This window comes from Podarcis gaigeae (genome assembly GCF_964106915.1).
Source record: "Podarcis gaigeae genome assembly, chromosome: 8".
Classification (NCBI taxonomy): Eukaryota; Metazoa; Chordata; class Lepidosauria; order Squamata; family Lacertidae; genus Podarcis; species Podarcis gaigeae.
The window spans coordinates 12,518,799-12,544,987 of record NC_139684.1 but is presented as its reverse complement, the minus strand read 5'-3'; the positions used below and the strand labels follow the sequence as shown (position 1 = coordinate 12,544,987).

Sequence of the window (26,189 nt, the reverse complement as noted above, 5' to 3'; positions counted from 1 at the left end):
TAAAAAGATGGACCAAATGGATTTTGGTTAGGGATGGAAACCAGGGAGGGAAGGGTGGGACCTAACAGTCCGAAGGGGGTCTGTTCTCTCTTTTTTTTTGCTTTAGGAGTATAAAAATTATGGGTTTCTTTATTATTATTATAAAAATGGGGAATCGGTGGAGGGGAAATAGTGGCAACCTTAGGAAGGGTATATTATTTTGTTTTTTCTTTTGTTTTTTTTCTTCTTCTTTATATATAGGGCTAAGGTATATATTTTAATAGATGGCTAAGGTATAACAATGAACTAAAGTTTAATTCTATTATAAAAAATTATCTTAATTAAACTAGGGTTAAGTGATTTTAAATAAACTATGTTTTAGGATATTAAGTGGAAAACTTGCTTGAATAAACAATTGAAGATGGAATACAATAAGGGGAGGCGTGGGGAAGTCTTGAAAAGAAGTTAAGGAAAATGAGTTTAAAAGGTGGAAACTTTTTTGTTGTTCTTTGTTTTTTTTTTCGTTTTTTTCTGGTCTTTTTACTTTTTCTTACCTTTTTTTCTTTTTCTGCTCTGTTACCTTTTGAAAAATTTAATAAAGATTATTATAAAAAAAAATAAAGAACCTTTTAATGAGGGTGAAAGAGGAGAGCACAAAATAAGGTCTGAAGCTCAACATCAAAAAAACGAAGATCATGGCCACTGGTCCCATCACCTCCTGGCAAATAGGAGGAGAAGAAATGGAGGCAGTGAGAGATTTTACTTTCTTGGGGTCCATGATCACTGCAGATGGTGACAGCGGTCACGAAATTAAAAGACGCCTGCTCCTTGGGAGAAAGGTGATGGCAAACCTAGACAGCATCTTAAAAAGCAGAGACATCACCTTGCCGACAAAGGTCTGTATAGTTAAAACCATGGTATTCCCGGTAGTGATGTATGGAAGTGAGAGCTGGACCATCAAGAAGGCTGATCACCAATGAATTGATGCTTTTGAATTATGGTGCTGGAGGAGACTCTTGAGAGTCCCCTGGACTGCAAGAAGATCAAACCTATCCATTCTGAAGGAAATTAGCCCTGAGTGCTCACTGGAAGGACAGATCCTGAAGCTGAGGCTTCAATACTATGGCCATGAGAAGAGAAGACTCCCTGGAAAAGACCCTGATGTTGGGAAAGATGGAGAGCACAAGGAGAAGGGGATGACAGACGACAAGATGGTTGGACAGTGTCCTCAAAGCTACAAACATGAGTCCGACCAAACTGCAGGAGGCCGTGGAAGACAGGAGTGCCTGGCGTGCTCTGGTCCATGGGGTCACGAAGAGTCGGACATGACTAAACAACTAAACAACAACAACAATAATAATTTATTTATACCCCGCCCATCTGGCTGGGCTTCCCCAGCCACTCTTGGCAGCTTCCAACAAAATATTAAAATACAGTAATGAATCAAACATTAAAAGCTTCCCTAAACAGGGCTGCCTTCAGATATCTTCTAAAAGTCTGGTAGTTGTTCTTCTCTTTGACATCTGGTGGGAGGACGTTCCACAGGGCGGGTGCCACTACCGAGAAGGCCCTCTGCCTGGTTCCCTGTAACTCAGCTTCTTGCAGTGAGGGAACCACCAGAAGGCCCTCGGAGCTGGACCTCAGTGTCTGGGCAGAACGATGGGGTGGAGACGCTCCTTCAGATATACATGGTATATATGAGAGAGACTATATGTCAGGTTGGTTGTCTTGCCAAACGCAAGGTGGTTCTTTTCAAATGAGATTCAGAAGTAATACAAAACACAAATGAGTGAGAAGATTAAAAATTTTATTCTAAACAGCAACAAGCCCCTCAATCTGCCACTTGGAAGCCCCCGAGATGCAGCAAAATGAACCCCACAGGTAGCCTCAGTTTGCACAGCCCTGCAGCTGACATGTCCGTGCATGAGCTTCTCATAAACTATGCCCTAAACCATTCGATTTATAGCTAGCTAGCCTGTTAAAGGTAAAGGTAAAGGGACCCCTGACCATTAGGTCCAGTCGTGGCCGACTCTGGGGCTGTGGCGCTCATCTCGCTTTATTGGCCGAGGGAGCTGGTGTACAGCTGCCGGGTCATGTGACCAGCATGACTAAGCCGCTTCTGGCGAAACCAGAGCAGCGCACGGAAACACCGTTTACCTTCCCGCCAGAGCGGTACCTATTTATCTACTTGCACTTTGAGGAGCTTTCGAACTGCTAGGTTGGCAGGAGCAGGGACTGAGCAACGGGAGCTCACCCCGTTGCGGGGATTCGAACCGCCAACCTTCTCATCAGCAAGTCCTAGGCTCTGTGGTTTAACCCACAGTGCCACCCGCATCCCCTAGCTAGCCTGTTAGCCTGTGTTAGAATAAAAAACTGTTCCTTTATCCCTTCTGGGGTATCCAAGAGACCATATAGAATCCTTAAGTGGGTTTCCTATCGATAGGAGAAAATAACAGAGGCCAACCAGAGAATATTGAGAAGCAAAGCAGCTAGTAAGCCTAATCTTTATTGAACTGTTGCAACAGGGTCCCCCGCTCACCTCCCGCAGGGAAGGAGGAGAGGAACCCCAAACATTGGTGTGCAAGCTCTTATATAGACTTTTGAAATTGCCCACCCTCTAGCTCCCACAGGCAACTGTTCAGCCACTGTAAGAAGACAATGCTGGACTAGGTGGGCCATTGGCCGGATCGAGTAGATTAAATCTCAAAGCAGCACAAAGCCATGGGGTATTAGACCCGGCCCATTTTGAAATACACTTCCAACATAAAACCATTTTAACCGAGGAAAAGGGTTAAAAACATAGAATCATAAAATTGTAGAGTTGGAAGATCAAAAGATCATCTAGTCATCTAGTCCAACCCCTGGAATGCAAGAACGTGGGCTTTTTGGTCACGGTGATGCGTGCGATTTGCAGTGGTGGGCAGGCTGTAGAGCAATTTGCATTGGTGACTGCCCCCCCCCAAAGCTCAATAATTCTGGACAAACTCCCCCCCCCCAAAAAAGCTGAACAATTTTGGGCCAAAAATAGGGGTCGTCTTATACATGGGGGCATCTTATACATAGGAAAACATGGTATTTGATTTAGTTTTATACATTTTTGCCAGTTTACCCCATGTTAGAAATCATCGATACATCCTTTTCAGGGGGAGAGGGTTCTTGGGATCGAATCCTGATGATGGACTAGATCATGGGTAGGCAAACTAAGGCCCAGGGGCCAGATCCAGCCCAATCACCTTCTAAATCTGGCCCGCAGACAGTTTGGGAATCAGCGTGTTTTTACATGAGTAGAATGTGTCCTTTTATTTAAAATGCATCTCTGGGTTTTTTGTGAGGCACAGGAATTTGTTCATTATTTTTTAAAAAAATATAGTCCGGGCCCCCACAAGGTCTGAGGGACAGTGGACCGGCCCCCTGCTGAAAAAGTTTGCTGACCCCTGGATTAGATGGTCCTCTGCCCTGGTCCTTCAGGGCTCCTGTAATATTCTTATGTGTTTACCAGCCAGCTAGTTCTTTGTCCCATTTCCTTCCACTGCTGGAATCTACCAGGGCTTGCGGAAGCCGCTTCCCCAGAGAGATAAACTAAGAGGGAAAGCTTTGGAGCTTCTTTCACACCTTGCAAGTGCGAAGCCTCTTCAGTTGAGTCAACAGGAATGTGGTGTCACAAGGGAGAGCCCACAGTTGCTCTTCATAGGGGCTGAGAAGTTCTTCCCGTCAGGCCAACACAGATCACTTTAAAAGGGAATCTTCTCCACATATCTCAGATCCCTTATCAAGTGCGGGTGACGGAATGTGGTGGGGTTCATTCTTTGGCCATTAATATTTCCTGGTCCTGCGGGGATATAAAGATGGGGAGAGTGTAGGGTTTGCACTGAGAAAGGAAGAAGAGAGGGAGATCGGTGGCCATCGTAGAGTTTGAAGGGGCCTCAAGAGTCATCTAGTCCAAACCCAACATCATGGGATTAGCAATTCCTTTCCTCCTTGTCCTGTTCTTCATTGGCGGGCAACTCGAAGGCAGAGCTGCCCACGGTTCAGAGCTAGCGGACCTCAAGGTAAGAGGAAGAAGACTGTTGTTGTTTAGTTGTTTAGTTGTTTAGTTGTGTCCGACTCTTTGTGACCCCCTGGACCAGAGCACACCAGGCACTCCTGTCTTCCATGGCCTCCCGCAGTTTGGTCAAACTCATGCTGGTAGCTTCGAGAATACTGTCCAACCATCTCGTCCTCTGTTGTCCCCTTCTCCATGTGCTCTCCATCTTTCCCAACATCAGGGTCTTTTCCAGGGAGTCTTCTCTTCTCATGAGGTGGCCAAAGTATTGGAGCCTCAGCTTCAGGATCTGTCCTTCCAGTGAGCACTCAGGGCTGATTTCCTTCAGAAAGAATAAGTTTGAAGAAGACTAGGTAAAGGTAAAGGGACCCCTGACCATTAGGTCCAGTCATGGCCGACTCTGGGGTTGCGGTGCTCATCTTGCTTTATTGGCTGAGGGAGCCGGTGTACAGCTTTCGGGTCATGTGGCCAGCATGACTAAGCTGCTTGTGGCGAACCAGAGCAGCGCACGGAAACGCCATTTACTTTCCCGTCGGAGTGGTACCTATTTATCTACTTGCACTTTGACATGCTTTCAAACTGCTAGGTTGGCAAGAGCAGGGACCGAGCAACGGGAGCTCACCCTGTCACGGGGATTCGAACCACTGACCTTCTGATTGGCAAGTCCTAGGCTCTGTGGTTTAACCCACAGCGGACTAGCAGGGCTCTAATTTCAGGTTGGTTCAGACAACAGAGCTGAAGGATTGTGTCCTATGCTAGTCCTACTCAGAGTAGACTCCCTCAAAGTTAATGGGCAGGGCTGACTTCTCCTGCAAGCTCCATGAATCTCAGCAGCCAGCCCCGCATTAACTCAGAGCAGGGCTTTTAGTGTGGCCGCCCCTGTTCTATGGAATAGCATCCCATTCAGAATACAACAGGCACCCACAATTTTCTGCACTTCCCCGAAACACCTGAAGCCATCTTTGTTCCTGTGGGCTTCCACAGCTGAATGATTTGGTATCCGTTTAGTGCTGTTTTTAAATTTATCTGCTCTTACTTTCCATGCTGTTTCTAAACTGCTTTTATTGCATTCGGAACATCACCTTGAGACCTGTGTGTGTGGAATATAATTATAATTATTTTGAACCTTAATAACAGCTACTTCTTCTTTGGCAATCCCTCGTAGCCGAGTAAGATTGTCTTCCACAAACACGGTTTTAACAATGAGTCCATAAGTGACTGTGGAGGCCAATTCTGGATCCACACGTCCTTCCACAGCGGGGACATTGGTTTCCGGGTGGGAGTTGATCATGGTGTGGATTTGCCAAGCTTGCCTCCCTCTTAGCACATTTCTCCCTTGCGTCCTGAGTTCGAGTGTCTTCAAAGCCCATGATACCTTTGGTAAAGGCTGTTCTCCAACTGGAGCTCTCGCAGGCCAGTGTTTCCCAGTATCTGTGTTTATCCTACATTATTTTAGATTTGCCTTGAGAGGGTCTTTAAACCTCTTTTGCTCACCACCAGCATTACGCTTTCCATTTTTAAGTTCGGAATAGAGCAGTTGCTTTGGAAGACGATAATTGGGCATCCACACAACATGACCAGTCCAACAGCTACTGCTACGTCTTAAGACCATTAATTTCAGAGGGTCTATTAGCGGTAGAACTTCGTTGGCTGCAACCCGGTACAGTCCAGCAGTTCAGAGTGCCAAACTAGGACTTGGGAGACCAGAGTTCAGATCCTCACTCAGCCACATGACGTTCACTGGGCGACCTTGGGCCACATCACCAGCTCTTAGCCTGGCCTACTTTGCAGGGCTGTTGTGAGGACAATACAGGGAGCAGGACAACCGTGCATGCCTCCTTGAGCTCTTTGGAGGACAGAAGGGATATAAAGCAACCAATACCTCAATGAACTAGATTATTCTACCCTTGAATCATTGCAGAATAATTTGTTCTCTGGCATCTCCAGGTAAGAATAGGAATGTCACCCCTCTGAAGCAATGGAGAGCTACTGCCAGTCAGTGTAAACAGTACTGAGCTCGATGAACCAAGGGTCTGACTTGGTACAAGGTAGCTTCCTAGGTTGCAGGGTTGCTGGTGGCACTGTGGGTTAAACCACAGAGCCTAGGACTTGCCGATCAGAAGGTCGGCGGTTCGAATCCCCGTGACGGGGTGAGCTCCCGTTGCTCGGTCCCTGCTCCTGCCAACCAAGCAGTTCGAAAGCACGTCAAAGTGCAAGTAGATAAATAGGTACCGCTCCAGCGGGAAGGTAAACGGCATTTCCGTGCGCTGTTCAGGTTCGCCAGAAGCGGCTTAGTCATGCCGGAAGCTGTACACCGGCTCCCTCGGCCAATAGGGCAAGATGAGCGTCGCAACCCCAGAGTCGGTCACGACTGGACCTCATGTTCAGGGGCCCCTTTACCTTTACCTTTTTTAGCTTCCTAGGTTCCTGTGTGTTAAGGTAAGAGCCATACCTGCTTTGTGTGTGGAAGGTTCCAGGTTCGATTCCCCACCAGTTAGAAATGATCAAGGGGATGCTTCAGCTTCAGAAAATAATTTGTTACGTCCAATGCATTGAAAAGTTCAATTATTCAGTGCATTGGACTGAATGAATTCGGACTGAAATTCCCAGGTGTCCAAAAAGGTTATTTATATAAGCTACTACTGCGGCTCGTGTTTTGTGAGCCCCCAAATGGAAAACGAGCGAGGTCCCAACTAAAGAAGAATGGCAACTTAAACTGATAGGTGCAGCTTGCAGATTTTACATGTAGAATAACAGGACAAGAAGAACATACGTTTAAAGAAAACGCTTATTGAATATATGGGAAATAATTGTGTGCAGCTGAAAATGCTGGCAGCATTAAGCATTATTTTGTGAACCACCCTGAGACCCCCGGGTATAGGGCAGTAAACAAACAAACAAACAAACAAACAAGAATTAAACAGTGTAATTAAGTTTTGATGGATGCAATAATGGAATACTGAATAGTATAGATTTTTTTGTAAAATATGCCGGGATTTGTGATATGTAAAATGAACCATGGAAAGAGAAGAAGGGAAGTCTCTTAAGGATGTAAAATGAGTCTTTTTACTTGTAAAACAGAAAATTTAATAAAAATTATAAAAAAGCAAAGTTCAATTAATCAATTATTGTAAAGTAAATAATAATGTATTTCTTTCCGTTTTGTGGGCCAAATCGTTTTGATTGGTTTCTTCAGATTTTACCAGATCAGCCACAAATTAAGACAGATCTAACACAAGAACATAGGAAAGATTTTTAAATTCCCTGAAGTGGAGTCAGACCCTTGGATTCACCCAGCTTAGTATTGTCTGCCCTGGCTGGCAGTGGATCTCCAGGGATTCAGGCAAGAAATCTTTCCCAGCCCTACCGGGAGATGCCATCAGGGAGTTGAGCGTGGGACCTTCGGCATGCAAAGCAGGTATTTTGTGTCTGTTCTACAGAGTCCCTCCTGCACAGGAGTCTAGCTTTTGCTTATTTGTTTTCGCAATCCTTCAGTCGGTAGAGCGTGAGACACTTCACCTCAGGGTTGTGAGTTCGAATCCCACATCGGGCAAAAAGATTCCAGCATTGCAGTGGGGCTGAGCTAGAAGACCCTCATAGTAAAGGTAAAGGGACCCCTGACCATTAGGTCCAGTCACGGATGACTCTGGGATTGCAGCGCTCATCTCACTTTATTGGCCGAGGGAGCCGGCATACAGCTTCCAGGTCATGTGGCCAGCATGACTAAGCCGCTTCTGGCGAACAAGAGCAGCGCACGGAAACGCTGTTTACCTTCCCACCGGAGTGGTACCTATTTATCTACTTGCACTTTGACATGCTTTCGAACTGCTAGGTTGGCAGGAGCTGGGATCAAACAACAGGAGCTCAATCCCGTTGTGGGGATTCGAACCGCCGACCTTCTGATCGGCAAGTCCTAGGCGCTGTGGTTTAACCCACAGTGCCACCCGCGTCCCACAGATAACCCTCATGATCCCTTCCAATTCTATGGCTCTTGTTCTCTTCCCCTCCCCGCTCCTGTTTCCCAGGCCCTTCTGGAGCTCCTGGAAGACAGACTTGAATTCGGAGGAAAGGAGTCAGCGCTCGAACCCAATGACGAAACAGCCAGAGATGTTTCCCAGGCTTCTGCCTCCTGGGACAACGAATACGCGAGGCCTCAGGGCGAAGGCGCCTTCGGCCCCAGCAGCTGGGAGCAGCCAGTGGCAAGAGAGCCGGCGGCTGCAAGGAACAAACTGAGAGCCCCTTTCAACTCTCCCCGCAGCCTGCAAAGGTCCTCAAACTGCTTCGGCCAGAGGCTGGACAGGATAGGGACCTCAACCGGACTTGGCTGTAACAGGAACCGGGTAAGGGAACACAGGAAGGTGCCTGAAATCGAGTCAGCCCATTGGTTGCTCTAGCACAATGTTGCCTACACAGGTTGGCAGCAGCATTCTGAGATTTCAGGCAGAGAGTCTCTCTGGCTGGAGATGCCATTGGGGACTGAACCTGTGACATTCTGCATGCATGGCAAGTGCTCTAGCGCTGAGCTAAAGCCCTTTGGGTAGGGGGGGCACTTTGCCATAGCTATTCACTCATTTATTAGTTATCCAACAAGATTTACATACACATCCTCTAGGCAGTTAAAGGTAAAGGGACCCCTGACCGTTAGTCCAGTCGTGACCGACTCTGGGGTAACGGCACTCATCTCGCTTTACTGGCCGAGGGAGACGGTGTACAGCTTCCGGCATGACTAAGCCGCTTCTGGCAAACCAGAGCAGTGCATGGAAACGCCGTTTACCTTCCCGCCGGAGCGGTACCTATTAATCTACTTGCACTTTGAGGTGCTTTCGAACTGCTAGGTTGGCAGGAGCAGGGACCGAGCAACGGGAGCTTACCCTGTCGCGGGGATTCGAACCGCCAAGCCAGTGTGGTGTAGTGGTTAAGAGCAGTAGATTTGCAATCTGGGGAACCGGGTTCGCGTCTCCGCTCCTCCACCTGCAGCTGCTGGGTGACCTTGGGCCAGTCACACTTCTCTGAAGTCTCTCAGCCCCACTTACCTCACAGAGAGTTTGTTGTGGGGGAGGAAGGGAAAGGAGAATGTTAGCCGCTTTGAGACTCCTTTGGGTAGTGATAAAGCGGGATATCAAATCCAAACTCTTCTTCTTCTTCTTCTTCTTCTAATCGGCAAGTCCTAGGCTCTGTGGTTTAACCCACAGCGCCACCCGCGTTGCTTTCTAGGCAGTTAGCAGAGCTAAAAACAAAACATCAAAATCCTTGATAAGATCTCAGGTTTCCAAAGCATTGACAAAATCAAAATGAACTGCAGCTGAAAAGGTATAAAATGCATGTGATTGTTCCATGTGTCTGGATAGGCTTGTCTAAAGAAACATGGCTGCCAAAAGGGGACCGTGATGACAAGTGGCAGGGAGTTCCAAAGTTTTTAAGTGCTGCCGTCCTAGAAGATTGATTTCTTACAAGTGCGGAATGGGCGTTAGGTGGCACCCAGCTCCCCATCTGGTGCCCCTGCAGCCTCTGTGTCCAGAACCCTTTGGATACAAAGGGTATTGGTGGGGTCATGTTTGTAAAATACAAATATTGTATTTTAATATTTTGCTGGATGCTGCCAAGAGGGGCTGGGGAAACCCAGCCAGATGGGCCAGGTAGTAGTAGTAGTAGTAGTAGTAGTAGTAGTAGTAGTAGTCACTTGTTAAGTGATTACGTTAATTTTTTTTGAGAAAATTGATTTTGGAAAACTGTTAAAATGATACGCAATGAAATTCAACCAGGGGGATTTGAGGAAGTCATTTAACAATGTTATTAAGATTGGTTTAATTACAATTCGGATGTATGTTTGTTTACTTGTCTTAATTTTTTTTGGAAAATTAATTTTAAAATTTGAAAGAAGAAGAAGAAGAAGTGGTAGGGTCAATACTGGTATAGACAATAATGAGGAAAAGCCAGACAGCTTTAAAATAGCAAAAAGGAGTCGGATCCTGGAGTGCTTTGCAAGATAACTGTCAAAAGGCAGTTTTGAGGGAGGGTAGAAAAGATTTTTTCCAGTCTATCATTTCATGATGCTTTCCTGCCCATCAATTTATTTCTTTTCCTGCCTTAACTTATAAACTCTCCCAACTCCAGGGCTTACCCCCACCCCTGCCACACCCCATGGTAACAGACAACTCTGCTTCAACACGGTGCTGTCGCTCCTAGTTGGCTTTGTAATAAATGTTGCTCTTTTATTCTCTCTCCCTTCTCGCAGAACTGAAGCTGATGCAAAAAACCGTCTCCATCTTCCGTCTCTGACGACAATCAACTCCCCAGTCTTCCACTGCTCCCATGGCACCTGAATCCCATTAAAGCACTCCCGACTACTCCTATCAAAGAATGCACAACCTCCTTGGCATGTGGACAATTCACGGGATTTTCTCACTTTCACCATGACTTAGTTCCCAGAGATCATCTTGAGGACGGAAGGAAATGGGGTTCTACCTGTAACCTCACTGCAAGCTCTCAGGACTGGGAGGGAGGGAAATCGGACGTTCCACCTGCTTTGTAATGCGAATTGGCTTTATTTCCTCAAACGCATGTGATCAAAAGCGGCAACTTGGACGCCCTTGCTCTGTTCAGGGATATAAAAGGGATTCAGCACAATGGAAAGAGACCACATTTTTTGCCTGATCTCTCAAGCCCCGGAACTGCCTAGTTCTCACACAGGATTTCCCACAACTTGGCAGTGGCTCTGCGGAAGATGTTGGGATGCCAATTCCCACTAGCCAGCATGGTTAATGGTCAGGGCTAATGGACACCGTATATTGTCTCCCTGCTTATTTAACTTATATGCAGAATTCATCATGCGAAAGGCTGGGCTGGATGAACCCCTAGCCGGAATTCAGATTGCTGGAAGAAATATCAACAACCTCAGATATGCAGATGACACAACATTGATGGCAGAAAGTGAGGAGGAATTAAATAACTTTTTAATGAGGGGGAAAGAGGAGAGCGCAAAATATGGTCTGAAGCTCAACATCAAAGAACGAAGATCATGGCCACTAGCCCATCACCTCCTGGCAAACAGAAATGGAGGCAGTGAGAGATTTTACTTTCTTGGGCTCCATGATCACTGCAGAATTGATGCTTTTGAATTCTGGTGCTGGAAGAGACTCTTGAGAGTCCCATGGACTGCTAGAAGATCAAACCTTTCCATTCTGAAGGAAATCAGCCCTGAGTGCTCACTGGAAGGACAGATCCTGAAGCTGAGGCTCCAAGACTTTGGCCACCTCATGAGAAGACTCCCTGGAAAAGACCCTGATGTTGGGAAAGATGGAGGGCACAAGGAGAAGGGGATGACAGAGGATGAGATGGTTGGACAGTGTTCTCGAAGCTGCGAACATGAGTTTGACCAAGCTGCGGGAGGCAGTGGAAGACAGGAGTACCTGGCGTGCTCTGGTCCATGGGGTCACGAAGAGTCGGACACGACTAAACGACTAAACAATAATGGACACTGTGTCCCAACAACATCTGAGATCCTAAGGTTGAGAAAAGCTTGTAGGTGTGGAAACATCTGAGCCTTCCTTCTCCTTGTGTCACCTGCCAAACTGCTCCCCCCCCCCCCAGCGCAGAATATAGTTGTGCCAATGGTCCATCTAGCTCTGTATTGCATGCACTTACTGGCAGCAGCTCTCTAGGGTTTCAGGCAGGGAGCCAATGCCCATTATTTTCTCAAGAGCCTCTTGCAACAGCTGCCATGCCTGATTTTTCATATAGGACGACCCCTGCCCAATATTCCAGGCACATTTCCTGCTGTTTGCTGTTTTAACCGCTGCATTAAATGGTGCATTTGCAGTGACAAAATCTTGTTTTATTACCTGCCTGTATATACTTGCGTTCTCTGGCGACTGCAGGTAAAAAGACCTCAAGGCTGGGAGTGATAAGAGATTCCTCTTCCTGAGATTTCACCTGGTCCTTGGAATGCTCCTCCTCAAGCCACATCCCCTCTCCAAATAGGCCACACCCCATTCTACTCAGGCCACACCCCTTACAGACCCTGCCTTGTGTTTCTGCTGGGCTGCAATGTGTCCTTAAATGCTGATCATGCCTCTTGCTTACCTGAATGGAGGATGAAGAGTGTAGAAAGCAGCCTACTGTACACATGGTAAAATTTACATTTGTTGCTCCACCTGTCCCTGGCATGTGGCCCTCAGCAGCCTGCCCAGAAAGAAATCTGGCCCTCAACTTTAAAGAAGGGCTGAGGTCCCCTTTTCTAGTTAAATAGAGACCCATGGTTAGAGGCAGTGAACCACTGAATATCAAGTGCTGAGGGTCAACAGTTTGAGATAGAGAGTTGCCTTTGTTCTTGGCTTGCAAACTTCCCAGAGGCAGCTGGCTGCCCACTGACTTTTTTTAGGCCAAAGAGAGGGGATGTTATGTGAGATCAACACATTAGGAACACTGGAAGTCTGACAATTGGTCCATCCAGTTCGGAAAACCTTTCCTAGACCTGCCTGAAGATGCCTGGGATTATAGCTGGGACCTCCTATAATAATAACTTAATAATATTTTTTTAATTTATACCCTTGCCAATCTGGCTGGGTTTCCCCAGCCACTCTGGGCGGCTGCCAACAGAACATTAAAAACACAATAAAACATTAAACATTAAAAACATCCCTAAACTGGGCTGCCTTTAGATGTCTTCTAAAAGTCACGATAGTTGTTTATTTCCTTGACAACTGATGGGAGGGCGTTCCAGAGGGCGGGTGCCACTACCGAGAAGGCCCTCTGCCTGGTTCCTGTAACCTCACTTCTCGCAGGGAGGGAACCGCCAAAAGGCCCTTGGCGCTGGACCTTGGTGTCTGGGTTGAAAGATGGGGGTGGAGACGCTCCTTCAGGTATACAGGACTGAGGCCGTTTAGGGCTTTAAAGTTCAGCACCAACACTTTGAATTGTGCTCGGAAACATACTGGGAGCCAATGTAGGTCTTTCAGGACCGGTGTTATATGGTCTCGGCAGCCACTCCCAGTCACCAGTCTAGCTGCTGCATTCTGGATTCATTGTAGTTTCTGGGTCACCTTCAAAGGTAGCCCCACGTAGAGCGCATTGCAGTAGTCCAAGCGGGAGATAACTAGAGCATGCACCACTATGTTCAAAGCAGGTGCTCTACAACTGAGCTATGGTCCTTCAGCTAACATGTAATACAAGATTCTAGTCCTCATGGCTTCGGGTAACAGGATGATTTAAACAGAAGCATGGGAAGTTGTGTCATACCATGAGTCAATCTGGCTCAATATTGTCAACGCTGACTGGCAGAGGCTCTCCAGGTTTTCCATCTGGAGATGCCAGGGATCAAGCCCAGGACCTTCTGCATGCAAAGCAGGTGCTCTAAGCCACTGAGCTACTGCTTTCTTCTATGTCCAGGTGGCCGAAGGAAGCCAAGCAACTAGAAAGGTGATATGCAACAGAAGGAAATGGTCATCACAAAAGATCCTTGAAGACAGATGCACGGGAGGAATTTATTTTCTTTCTCCCCCCCACAAAGAGGTTAAACACTACAGGCGGTCAAACACAAATAATAATAATTATTATTATCTCACTCATTTTTTAAAAAATAAAAAATAAAAATTATATACACAACAGAATTAATTCCCATCATTTGGTCACAAACACTCCCCTCAGGGAAAAAAATAAACACAAATTAGATTGAAGAAAACATTGAGCAGGTTTACCAGGGGAATGCACCGTGACATGGAGGGATGAGAAAGGGGTTATGCCTTGATATGGCAATTTAATACTGTTTTAGAGACCAGAGCGGGCAGTGAAAAGGAGAACGCGTGAATATTTGCTCCAGATTTCTCTGCCCTGGGCTCAAGCTGAACACTGATCTGAGGGTTTAAGGGCTTTTTGTCTGTCTGGGAGTTTAGGCTTTACTGGGGGTGGGGGGAGAAGGGGTGGGTACCAAGTTTTGGCCAAGCCATCAGCAGACCTCAAGCAGTCTGGGGCGACCATTTCGGAAATGAGGGTTTGAGTGGCACATTTGAGACAGGGAGGCTAGCAAGCCTGCATCACTGACTTTCAATTCGCCAGATGGAAAAAAATCCTCTTGCAACGTGGGACAAAAGTGTTGCTTTCTGGGCAAACCAGGTGTGAAGAACCTCTGGCCTTCCAGACAGTTGCTGAACAGCAACTCTCCATCATACCTGGCCATTTGCTTGGGCTGATGTGAGTTATAGTTCATCAACATCTGGGGGGGCGGAAGGTTCCCCACATCTGTGGTAAACCCTTTTCTCCCCTATAGTTTAACTTCACAAAATGAAAAGCACTGAGTAAAGATTCTGCCTGCTTCCTCCTCCTTTAAAAATGAAGGGGATGAGATGCTCCCAGAATTATTCAGGACAGACCCAGAAAAGCAAAACCTTTCCTGTTGCTTTGGATAAGAGGCATTTGGCGGTGGAGGAAAGTGGTCAGTGCCAAATGTGTGTGGATGTTGGGCTATTTTAAAAATGTGCATCTAACTAAAGGCAAGACATGCGCACACCTCAGCGAACTGCAGAGGGCACAGAATTCAGCAGGCATTAATCGGCATAGATTTCATCCTTTCTGGCCTCCCCCTGGTAACATAGGAACACAAAGCCATTGTTGCATGGGTTACACCCCCCCTTTTTTTAAAGCACGGTTGAATAAACTCAGAAGGCACAACCTGAAAGTAAGAGACGGAGAAAAGGGCATCTATCGGAGGGAAGTGAATAGGCTGGAACCAAGCCCAATTTAGGAACTTAAGCGATGGTTCTTTGGACAACAGCGTGGGAGCAAAAACTCACATGCCCCTCCCCTACCACGCACGCCAACAAATGCACACCATGATATACCCCTTTCCCCCAGACCCAAACACACACACACACACACACCCTACAACCCCCCGCCCACAAAATTCCCCCTGCACAAAAATCTCAGCAATCTCAAGCCCACGAGAAGCCCAGCAATGAGAAGAAGGGCATCACCTAGCAAGAAACCGAGACGCATTGCAGCTCTGTATCTTAGCTCCGCTAACAAGCCCCTTGTCGGCATGTGCGGGAACAGTGGAACTTTTCATCATGATAGGGAAGAAGAAAGATCCCTTAGAGAGAGAGAGAGACAGAGAGAGCACAGCTGCCCTGTCAGGATAGCTGACACTCGTTAGGATAGGAGTCCTAAAGCCACTGGTTTCAAAATGAAGCAGCACCGCGTGATCTGGGCATCGCCAGAATGCCAAAAACAAATAAATCGGCTCGAAACACAGAAATGTATTGTCAAGCTCCTTCGAGCCAACAGCTCTGGGGAGTTGGGGAAGACAGTCTTTAATTGGTTCGACATCTTACGAGATCGCAGTGAAGGAAGAAACCCGACACGTTCTGGGCAAGCTTTGCAGAGAAGTGGCAAAGCAGCTCATTTAACCGGCTGTTAAGTCAAGATGTCAACGATGCCACGGCTGTTCAGTGCCAGGCTGCTGGACTTCTGGTGGGGGGGGGGGAGGCAGCCCCTCCCCTTTCACAAGGGGGCAGCACAAAAAATCACACATCCCCCCCCCCCAACAAACCACAGACTTGTTATTTGGTGCCAATGAAATCTTCAACTCTCCCACTTTTTAACACGGCTTGCAGATCAATAAGTATCAGAGAGGTTCAAACTTGTGGGAACTTTTTTTTTTTTAAAGAGCTTGGCAATTTAAGAGTAGTAGTTGCCGTCAAGGACACAGGCTTAGGAAGAAAGTTGATTATGCCCCAGCTAAGAGAGAGAGAGATAATAATTTTAAAAAGTGGTTTGCAGGGCTGAGCTGATACCTGCTGCAACCAGAAAATGCCAGGGCCAAATTAAGGTTTAAAGATGTGGACTGCCCTCCTTCCTTCCTCCTCAAAGGGTCAAAGGAATAAAGCAGTGGGTCTGAGAAGCAGAAAAGAGCTGACGTCTTTCAATGGATTTAGAGGGACAGAGAGGAGGACCTGGTTCTGATTTTCTTTCCCTTAAAAAAAAAACCCCACATGCACCACCACACAATCACAAAGAGCTATGCAGAGACAGACTTTACACATTTTAAACACACATTGCACATTTACACACACACACACACACACACACCCTGCATTCCTGGTTGAAGGAAATGAAATCAGAACTCGAAACCAGGCAATTTTTGTGTCCTACACCCCAGGAGCCCAAATGCACACATATAATTTCGGAAGACGGGAAACTGAGATGCCTGAATTAGCGTCACTGGTGGCACAGAATGATTTAAAAGAGGGAGGGGTCCACAAACACAGGGTTGCATCCAGCTGAGAGTAGACCCACTGAAATTCACAGGACCGAACCTATTAATTTCAGCAGGACTACTTGTAAGTAAAACTAACATTGGAGACGGCCCACGTTTTGGTTTTAACGACACCAACAAGGTTGTGATGGGGTGAGACGCTCGACGCGATTCCTTCCCTGCCTGCCTTGTGGCACAGAACAGGTTTTAACAGGTGGGGTGACATGGAAGGAGGATTTTGTTTTACTTTTGTGCGGAGGGGGTGTGAAGGCAGAGCTGTAGGGGTCCTTTTCTTGGAATGCATTTTCTCTCCGGCTGTTCGGCCTGGGAAGAAAAAACCTGCAAAATCCACACTCCACAACTGTGCTTTATCAAGACCATCAGCATCAGGGCTGTCACCTTTCCAAACCGGAGAGATTTAGCAGCAGCAAGAACAGAGGGAAAAACCTACGGAGGCAGGAGTCCGCTGGAATAAATGCGAAGGGGGCAGCTGAGATGGGGCTTGCGAGAAGCCCCAGACCGGCCTGGGCTGGCTTGAGGTGACTCTGCAATTACATGAACTCTCTCAAGTGCTCCTGGAACTGCTGCAGACAGTCCCCCCACCCCCCCTTTGCAAAAAAAAAAAATTCTATTTCGGTCCTGGACTGGATGTCACAATTGCAACTTTTCAAGACTTGCTAGTTAAAGGGAAGTCTTTCTATGAAAACTGGATTCTCAGAGACACCCCCTGGAGATCTACTGTTCGGAGGACTGAATTCCCCAGCAGCCCTTACAATCACTTGCAGGAGGAAGGGAAAGATTGGAGATCTGCCGTGGGGTGTGTGGGTGTCGAACAAACCCAACCAGATGTGTCACGGGTAGATTTGAGGGGACATGGCAGGGCCACTCTGCAAATTGGTGCCTCTGTAGCGACAGAGCTGTTGTCCCAATGCACGTGACCTGCTCGGGTTTGCTTAGGGAATTGCTGCTAGATGCCTAGTGCATGCAGGAGAAAACCTTTAAACACTCCAGAAATATATTTAAGTTTGGTTTTCTATACAGTGGCAGCAGCCTGGTATGGAGCGACCAGCTGGTGGCAGTTTAAGAGGCTGAGACAGATAGGAATTACGGGCGCCGATCACCAGTGGGTTTGATTAGGGGAAACTTTCACCAATGAGCTTGACTTTCCCTGCAAAATGTCTGCGGCAGGGTGCCAGACAGCCACCAGCAAGACAAGCGAGATCTTCTCGGTGATGATGAATGGCCACCGGCGATCAAGCTTACTGTGTACTGGAAACCCTTCAGGCAAACCGGTTCAGCTCCACTCCCAATGTCTCTCTCCCTCGAGAGCGGGGTTTTGCCCTCCAGAGGACACTGGACTCCCATCTCCCATCAGCCCCGAGGCCAGGGATGATGGGAGTTGTAGTCCCAACATCTGGAAGGCCACAAGTTCCAACCCTCTGCTCTAACGCTTCCATACTACAATGCAAAGCTAAGATGGCCCGGGAAGAGATAATTTGAGGTCCCAATTTCCAATTCAGGGTGCTGACTTATTCTTTAAAAAAAATAAGCCTTTAGAGGGCTAGGAGACCTGAATCTGTTCTGTATGCACACACCTGCTCCATCTTGGGTCTTCAAGGCAGGGTTGGTGAATCTGTGACTCCTTTCAGGTGCTAGACTACAACTCCCAGCAGCCAGTAGTGGTCAGAGGTGATGGGAGTCATAGTCCAGCAATGCCTGGAGGGTTGCAGGTGCAAACAAACCCACGGCACCCCCGCTGCCAAACCCTTGCAAAACTGACCCATGCGGCTTTCCTCACTCACAAGAGGCAAACGCTGCCTTTCACTAATACACACAAACACACCCCAACATACACTTACTTTTAGTGGCACGATTTTTTGTTCCCTTCCATATGCACCTATAACCTCCCACCCCCCCAAAAAAAGATAATTAAGGATCAAGGGTTTGGTTCACTCAAGTGGAGACTTTCCCCCACCCCCCAACACCAAGGATCCCAGCCTCTAGCTGAGAAAAACAACAACTCAAAAGTGCAGTTAAGTGGAATGAAAATGAAAATTCTATGCAGGGAATTCCAGAGTCTCCAGTAAAAAAAAAGAGAGAGAGAAAAGTGTCTCTTCTTCTTAGCCTTACTGAAACTACGAATGCGAAATAGGAGGAAATTGCTGGCCCAAGCTTGAGATATAGCGGCTAAGTGCTGCATTGGTCTTCTGAGTCTTTCGAGATGGTGAACACCTGGTTTTAGGATAAGGCAAGGAGAGGAGAAAAGGACAGGTGTTCCTTCCATCTGGAATATGGCATAGATATGAATCGTGCTGGCGGGGCGGTGAAATGTCGGGACGATGCCGATCGGAAGCCAATCGGGGCAGCAGGTGAGCGAGCCCCTAAGATTAGACGGCAAGCGTTCAGACCACAACTCCCAGAGTCTTCCGGCCCCCCGATGGGTCACTGGGGGGTGTTCCCCCAGTGAGAAAGAAGCCGGTCCGCTTTTGTTGCCTTTAAAGTGCACGAAGGTGACCCGGGGGCCACACGGGATCCGAAGCGGCGGCTTGGGAGGCGGGAGGGGAGGGGTCAGATGGTCCGGTAGTGCTGTCGTAGCCTGGCCTGCAGGAATTCGTGGGTCAGGTTGTGGCGCGTGATGATGCCAACGATCTGTGAAGAGGCGGCGGGAGAAAAAGAGGGCAGGGTAAACCAGGGTTACCCATCTCGTCCGTCTTTTGGTGTGGCAGCATCTACACAATGGAACTCCCTGCCTATTGATAACAGGCGTGCGCCTTTGCTCTTTTCAGCCCTTGCTAAAAATGTTTTTGTTTAGACAAGCCTTCTGGTAACTTTGTTTTACAGTGGTACCTCGGGTTAAGTACTTAATTCGTTCCGGAGGTCCATTCTTAACCTGAAACTGTTCTTAACCTGAAGCACCACTTTAGCTAATGGGGCCTCCTGCTGCCACCGCGCTGCCGGAGCACGATTTCTGTTCTCCTCCTGAAGCAAAGTTCTTAACCCGAGGTACTATTTCAGGGTTAGTGGAGTCTGTAACCTGAAGCGTATGCAACCCGAGGTACCACTGTATTCTCTTTGTAAACTGCTTTGAGTTTTTGTTTTTGTTTTTTTTACAATGCATATATTTTATTAAATAAACAGTCCAGCAGCCCATAACCTGATGACTGCAATGTGCTCTCTGTAGAGCTGCCCTCCAGCCTGGTCTGAACTCTCCAGTTTTGAACACGGAACATGGAAGTTTTGAACACGGAAGTTCTAATTTGCCAGTGCAAGCGCATTTTGCCTAGAAAGATAGAGACAGTCGTACCCTGGAAAACGAAAGGAATCCATTCCGGAAGTCCGTTCGACTTCCAAAACGTTTGAAAACCAAAGTGCAGCTTCTGATCAGAAGCCCCATCGGACATTCGGCTTCCAAAAGCAGTTCGCAAACCAGAACAGTCACTTCCGGGTTCGCGACATTCGAGAGCCAAATCGTTTGGGAACTAAGCTGTTTGACTTCCAAGGTACAACTGTAAATGCATCTGGCCCTTCCTCCATGAATCTGAACTATGTTGTCTGAGGCTTGTGGGAACTGCAGCCCAAAAGACCCAGAAGACAGGCAGTCTTATGCCTCCAAACACCTGCTAGCTCATTGCAGGATAACCTAGTGCATTGTGGTATAAAAATGCATTATTCAGAACCGTGGTTTGCATGACCCACTAAGGAAGAGAAAGGTAAAGGTAAGGGGACCCCTGACCATTAAGTCCAGTCGTGGCCAACTGGGGTTGCGGCGCTCATCTCGCTTTATTGACCGAGGGAGCCGGCGTACAGCTTCCAGGTCATGTGGCCAGCATGACTAAGCCGCTTCTGGCGAACCAGAGCAGCGCACGGAAATGCCGTTTACCTTCCTGCCAGAGCAGTACCTATTTATCTACTTGCACTGGTGTGCTTTCAAACTGCTAGGTTGACAGGAGCAGGGACTGAGCAACGGGAGCTCACCCCTAATTGGGGATTCGAACCGCCGACCTTCTGATCGGCAAGCCCTGTGGTTTAACCCACAGCGCCACCCACATCCCTACTAAGGAAGATAGCAAACCGATAAAACAGTTACCGTATTTTTCGTACCATAGGACACACTTTTTCCCTCCTAAAAAGCAAGGGGAAATGTGTGTGCGTCCTATGGAGCGAATGCAGGGGGGAGGCAGGCGGGAAAAGCCCCCAAGCTCCATGCGCTCCTGCGGGCTTTTCCACAGGAGGGAGAAGGGACTGACTGGCCTCATCAGTCCCTTCTCCCACCTCCCAGAAAAGCCAGGAGAAGGCGCAATCTCTTTAAAGGGGTTGCGTGGCTTCTGCGGGCTTTTGGGAGAGGTGAGGGAATCCCCCCACCTCCCAGGAAAGCCAGGAGAAGCCGTGCAGCCCTTTTAAAGTGCGCGCAGCTTCTGCCGGTTTTGTGGGAGGTGGGGGAATTCCCCCACTTCCCAGAAAAGCCAGGAGAAGCTGCAATCTCTTTAAAGGGGTTGCGCGGCTTCTGTGGGCTTTTGGGAGAGGTGAGAGAATCCCCCCACCTCCCAGGAAAGCCAGGAAAGCCCTGCGCAGTGGCTCCCAGCAAGGAGAGGCTGCACGGGGCTAAAGGGGGAGCCAAAACAGCAAGCGGGATCCAACCTGCTCGCTGCCTTGGCTTCTCCCATAGCTGCGCGCAACCCCTCTGGCAAGGAGAGGCTGCACGGGGCTATAACTTCTTTAGCCCTGCGCAGCGTCTCCCGGCAAGGAGAGGTTGCGCGGGGCTAAAGAGGAAGCCAAAACAGCGAGCGGGATCCATCCTGCTCGCTGCCTTGGCTTGTGCTATAGCCGCGCGCAACCCCTCCGGCAGGGAGAGGTTGTGCGCAGCCTGTACGCTGCTCTTTGGGGCTGGGGGGGGGGGAGATTTTTTTCCTTGATTTCCCTCCCTAAAAACTGGGTGCGCCCTATGGTGCGAAAAATACAGTAATCGCACATTTACTCAAAATCCAATAAAATACATTTTGTTTATTAATTCAACCGCATTGATAAGCTTCATCTAAAAATACCAGCTTTTCAGAGTCTGATAGTCATTTATACCTCTGGCAACCCCCAGGTAATCCCACCAACCCCCATGGGGCAGTACTGCCCACGCGGGGGACCCACTCCTTGGGAGAGCTGCCCAGTCTTTTGCCTCCATACATCTGCTAGCAGTTTATGCCAGGATCATCTAGGCCAGGGTTTCCCAAACTTGGGTCTCCAGCTGTTCTTGGACTACAACTCCCATCATCCCTACCTGGCAGGACGAAGGGTCAGGGATGATGGGAACTGTAGTGAAAAAGCTGCCAGAGACCCAAGTTTGGGAAACACTCATAGCTCAGCTTACTACAAACTGGCCTCCTATGCTCTGCAATATATGTTGGGATTGTTTGTTCTAGAGCACAGCAACATCTAGTGGTGGTTATTAGGCAGACACATCTGCCTTAAAGCTCTGGATCAGGTATCCCCAAACTTGGTCCTCCAGCTGCTTTGGGACTACAATTCCCATCATCCCTGACCACTGGGTCCTGTTAGCTAGGGATGATGGGAGTTGTTGTCCCGAAACAGCTGGAGGGCTGAGTTTGGGGATGCCTGCTCTGGATTCTCCAGCAAGACAGCCTCTGGATTTTAAACTCTTGGCACAAACTTAACTAGGTGGGAGAGGAAGTCGTGGGAGAAAAGTTACACCCAGACCCAGTTGCAAAATTCTTCCCAAAGGCAGTATGTACAGGTTAAACTCACCTCCCCAACAGCATTCACCACGGGCAAATGCCTGAGCCCCATCGTCCGGAAGAGGTTGAAGACTTGCGAGACGTGAGTATTCGGCGAAACCGTGAAAGGGGAGGGATTCATGTAAGGCGTGATGTCCTGCCAGAGGAGTTAAGCAGACATGGGGGAAGGTCGTCAAATGCAACCCAGCAATAATGCAGCAAGAGACACTTTTGTAAGAAGCTAAGGAGAACCAGCTGGATCAGACCAATAGCCCATCTATTATTATTTTTGCCTGTTTATGTATTTTTAAAAATTTTGTACTTTTCAAGTTTATACGTTTCACTGATTTTACAATCATTCTGACATTTCCAAACTTTACCTCCTTCCCCTTCTTTCTGCGGTTCCTTAAATTTGTTTTTAATATCTTCTGCATATCCTAATTAACTTAATTTGCTCATTTATTCGCCTTCTCTAAATATATACTCTTATGAAACTGCAGGTTATTACAATAATCCTCCCAATGTTCTTATCTGTTTATAATATATCTGCAACTACTGTATTCAATAAACCATTTCCACTCTTTTATTTAAAAAACTATTATCTTGAATTCTTATTTTTCCAGTAAGTTTTGCCATTTCTGCATATTCCATAAGTTTTTGTATGCATTCTTCCTTTGCTGGGACGTCTGCTTCTTTCCCTTTCCATTTTGGGTCAAGTAACATTCTTGCCGCTGTAGTAGCATACATGAATAAGTTTCTATAAATTTTAGGTAGTTCTGTCCCTAGAATTCCCAAAAGAAAAGCTTCTGGGTTTGTTTGTTTTACAAAAGTTATTTTAAACACTCTTTTCATTTCGTTATATATCATTTCCCAGTAAGCTTTAATCTTACCACAAGACCACCACATATGATAAAAAGAACCTTCTTTCTCTTTATATTTCCAACACGTCTTTGATTTAGATTTATACATTCTTGCCAGTTTACTCCGTGTTAGATACCATCGATATATCATTTTCAGGGGGAAAGGGCTCTTGGGTTCGAGTCCTGATTGTGAGTCTCCCCCAGGATGATGAACTAGATGGTCCACTGGCCTGGTCCTTCAGGGCTCCTGTTATGTTCTTATGTGTTTACCAGCCAGCTAGTTCTTTGTCCCATTTCCTTCCACTGCTGGAATCTACCAATCCGCTTACGGAAGCCGCTTCCCCAGAGAGATAAACAAAAAGGGGAACATTTATTTGATTTCGATTTACACATTTTTGCCAATTTGCTTGGTGTTTGGTACCATCTAACGCAATACGGTCTTCAAACAAAAACATCTTGAAGGTCCCAGGCCACAGAGAGGTTAGGCTGGCAAACAAGAGCCAAGGCTTTTTCGGCTGTGGCTCCGATCTGGTGGAGACCACAAGAGACCAGGGCCCTGTGGGACTTGACATCTTTCCGCAGGGCCTGCAAGACAGAGCTGTTCCAGGTGGCTCTTTTAATGAGATTTAGAAGCAATACAAACACAAGTGAGTGAGAAGAACCTTACAGTCTTCAAACAAAAACATCTAAGAGGTCCCGGGCCACAGAGAGGTTAGGCTGGCCTCAGCCAGAGCCAGGACCTTTTTGGTTGTGGCTCCAATCTGGTGGAACGCTGTGTCACAAGAGACCAGGGCCCTGCGGGACTTGACATCTTTCCGCAGGGCCTGCAAGACAGAGCTGTTCCACCAGGCCTTTGGCCAGGGCATAGCCTGACTCCCTCCTTTGGCAATCCTCACAGAACTCTAGCCCAATGGTTGCCATTAATCTGATTGGAATTAATTTTATAATGATTTTATAATGCTTTATTATTTTACTGTTGTTAGCTGCTCTGACCCCGGCTTCGGCTGGGGAGGGCGGGATATAAATAAAAATTATTATTATTATTATTATTATTATTATTATTATTATTATTATTATTCTGTTTTCAATGTGGTCCAATGGAAATCTCGCAAGAGCCCTCTCCCCTCCTCTGGTTTCCAGCATCAAGTATTCAGACGCATTGCTGCCTTTGACCATGGAAGAAGAGCACAGCCATCTGGCTGGTAGCTACTGATAGCTTGACGCTCCACAAATTTGTGCAAGCACACCCTCTTGCCCTTACCACAATCATCCTGGGGTTCAGAAGCGTGAGGTCCAGATCGTGGATGTCGGGATAGCGAGGGTAATCTTCCGCCATCTCGCCGTACGAAAGGCGAGGCTGGCTGGTGCTCTGGAAGGCAAATCTCAGTCAGGCGGAAACAGATCAAATCCTATGGCGTATCAAAAGTGGAGGAGAGCAGAAAATCCTGGACTGTGAATTTCTATTGCAAGGGAAGCTGGGGGGAAGCTGGGGCAGGACTACTGTCCTCTAGGGTCCTGGGAGGGAATTTTTTTGAATGAGAAGAGTCGTCCCCATTTACTTGTAAAAATATGTACGTATCGCTGTTGATTAAATAAATAACTAAATCAGAACAGTGTACCAATAACAGTACAATAAAACTACAGTCATACCTCGGGTTAAATATGCGTCAGGATGAATATATTCCGGTTGCGCTCCACGGAAGTAACGGAGCGCGTTACTTCCGGGTTTTGCCGTTAGCACATGCGCAGACGCTCAAAATGATGTCATGCGCATGCACAGAAGTGGCGAATTGCGACCCCCACAGACGCGGGTTGCGTTCGCTTCATGATGCGAACGGGGCTCCGGAACAGATCCCGTTTGCATCCAGAGGTACCACTGTACATAAAAAAGTTAAAATCAGATTATGCAGTGCAGAAACACACACGTCATTCATGAGCTACTCCCAATGAGCTGAAAGAAAAAACAGCTCTTTTAAGATAAAATTTGGGTTCTAGTTTGTTCTCTATGGATGTTTCAAACATATCAAGACAGGACAGAAGAGGAATTTTCTTGGGAAAACTCAATAAAAAATGTTAATCGTTTAAATAAAAAAGGACAAATATCCACTGGGGAGGGGGGGGGGGGCCAGAAACATGGGGATCTTTTCCCTTCAGGTGCAGGTGAAAAGGGAACACCTCTGTCAGGGACGCTGTCAATGCAAGGTCTCTTCCACACTACACAATAACGTCGCCCCAAGCTGTTCGCAGGCCCAAGTAATCCAATGAGCGGAACCAACTCACCGACTGATTCTCCGCATAACAGACTCCTCGCACCAGCAAGGTGACCAGCTGTGAGCGCAGGATGAGGCCGTGGAAAGTCAGGGGCCGGAATCGCTCCTCCATGGTCCACTCTTCGCTGGGCGATTGGTCCGGGTAAAGGTTAGGATATGGGGTGTACCTGGGATGGGGGGGGAGGAGTCGATCAGGTAACATACAGGTAATTATTGAGCAAGCCATTCTGGAGATGGATTGCAAGGGTGCCTGCAGGAAAAAGGGGCCGGGTCAGGCCAGCCAACCAGTCAGCCCCTGAAACATTTGCACGCTCTCACTAGCTCCCTAAGTATCTGGCGTTGAGATGAAAAACTCACTGGCCTGGCACCTGCTAGATACTTTAGACCAGTGTTTCCCAACCTTGGGCCTCCAGCTGTTTTTGAACTACAATTCCCATCATCCCTGACCACTGGTCTTGCTAGCTAGGGATGATGGGATTTGTAGGCCAAAAACATCTGGAGGCCCAAGGTTGGGAAACACTGCTTTAGACTATAGTAGTACCTTGGTTCTCAAACTTAATCTGTTCCAGAAGTCCATTCCAACACCAAAGTGTTCCAAAACCAAGGCGCACTTTCCCATAGAAAGTAATGCAAAATGGATTAATCCGTTCCAGACTTTTATACAGTGGTACCTCGGATTACATATGCTTCAGGTTACAGACGCTTCAGGTTACAGACTCTGCTAACCCAAAAATAGTGCTTCAGGTTAAGAACTTTGCTTCAGGATGAGAACAGAAATTGTGCTCTGGCGGTGCAGTGGCAGCAGGAGGCCCCATTAGCTAAAGTGGTGCTTCAGGTTAAGAACAGTTTCAGGTTAAGAACGGACCTCCGGAACGAATTAAGTACTTAACCCAAGGTACCACTGTATAACAAGTTGAAAAAAATGTTTAAAATAACTTTTTCTTTAAAAGCCCTGAAGCTTTCCTTTTAGGAATTCTAGGTGCCGAAATCCCAAAGGAGCAGAAAAGACTATTTATGTATGTGACCACGGCTGCACGGATGTTATTGGAAAGAAGATGAAGTCCATAC

The 26,189-nt window shown here is 47.4% G+C and overlaps 2 protein-coding genes across 2 annotated transcripts in view; one reads left to right on the top strand and one right to left on the bottom strand.

Annotated features, from left to right (window-relative positions):
- The first annotated feature begins 3,836 nt into the window (after positions 1 to 3,836).
- LOC310849738 (natriuretic peptides A-like) lies at positions 3,837 to 10,791 on the top strand. Its single transcript, XM_083750386.1, has 3 exons — positions 3,837 to 4,028; positions 8,047 to 8,361; positions 10,257 to 10,791. The coding sequence occupies exons 1-3, from the start codon at positions 3,933 to 3,935 to the stop codon at positions 10,260 to 10,262; spliced, it is 417 nt and encodes a 138-aa protein (XP_083606512.1). The 5' UTR covers positions 3,837 to 3,932; the 3' UTR covers positions 10,263 to 10,791.
- Positions 10,792 to 16,530: 5,739 nt separating this feature from the next.
- The window catches only part of CLCN6 (chloride voltage-gated channel 6), a 33,924-nt gene continuing 24,265 nt past the window's right edge, over positions 16,531 to 26,189 (bottom strand). Inside the window, exons 20-23 of the mRNA XM_083750181.1 lie at positions 25,132 to 25,288; positions 24,113 to 24,220; positions 22,023 to 22,148; positions 16,531 to 18,917 (exon numbers count right to left, since the gene is read on the bottom strand). Coding sequence (XP_083606307.1) covers positions 18,837 to 18,917; positions 22,023 to 22,148; positions 24,113 to 24,220; positions 25,132 to 25,288 — 472 coding nt within the window. The 3' untranslated portion in view covers positions 16,531 to 18,836. The remainder of the gene's footprint in view (positions 18,918 to 22,022; positions 22,149 to 24,112; positions 24,221 to 25,131; positions 25,289 to 26,189) is intronic.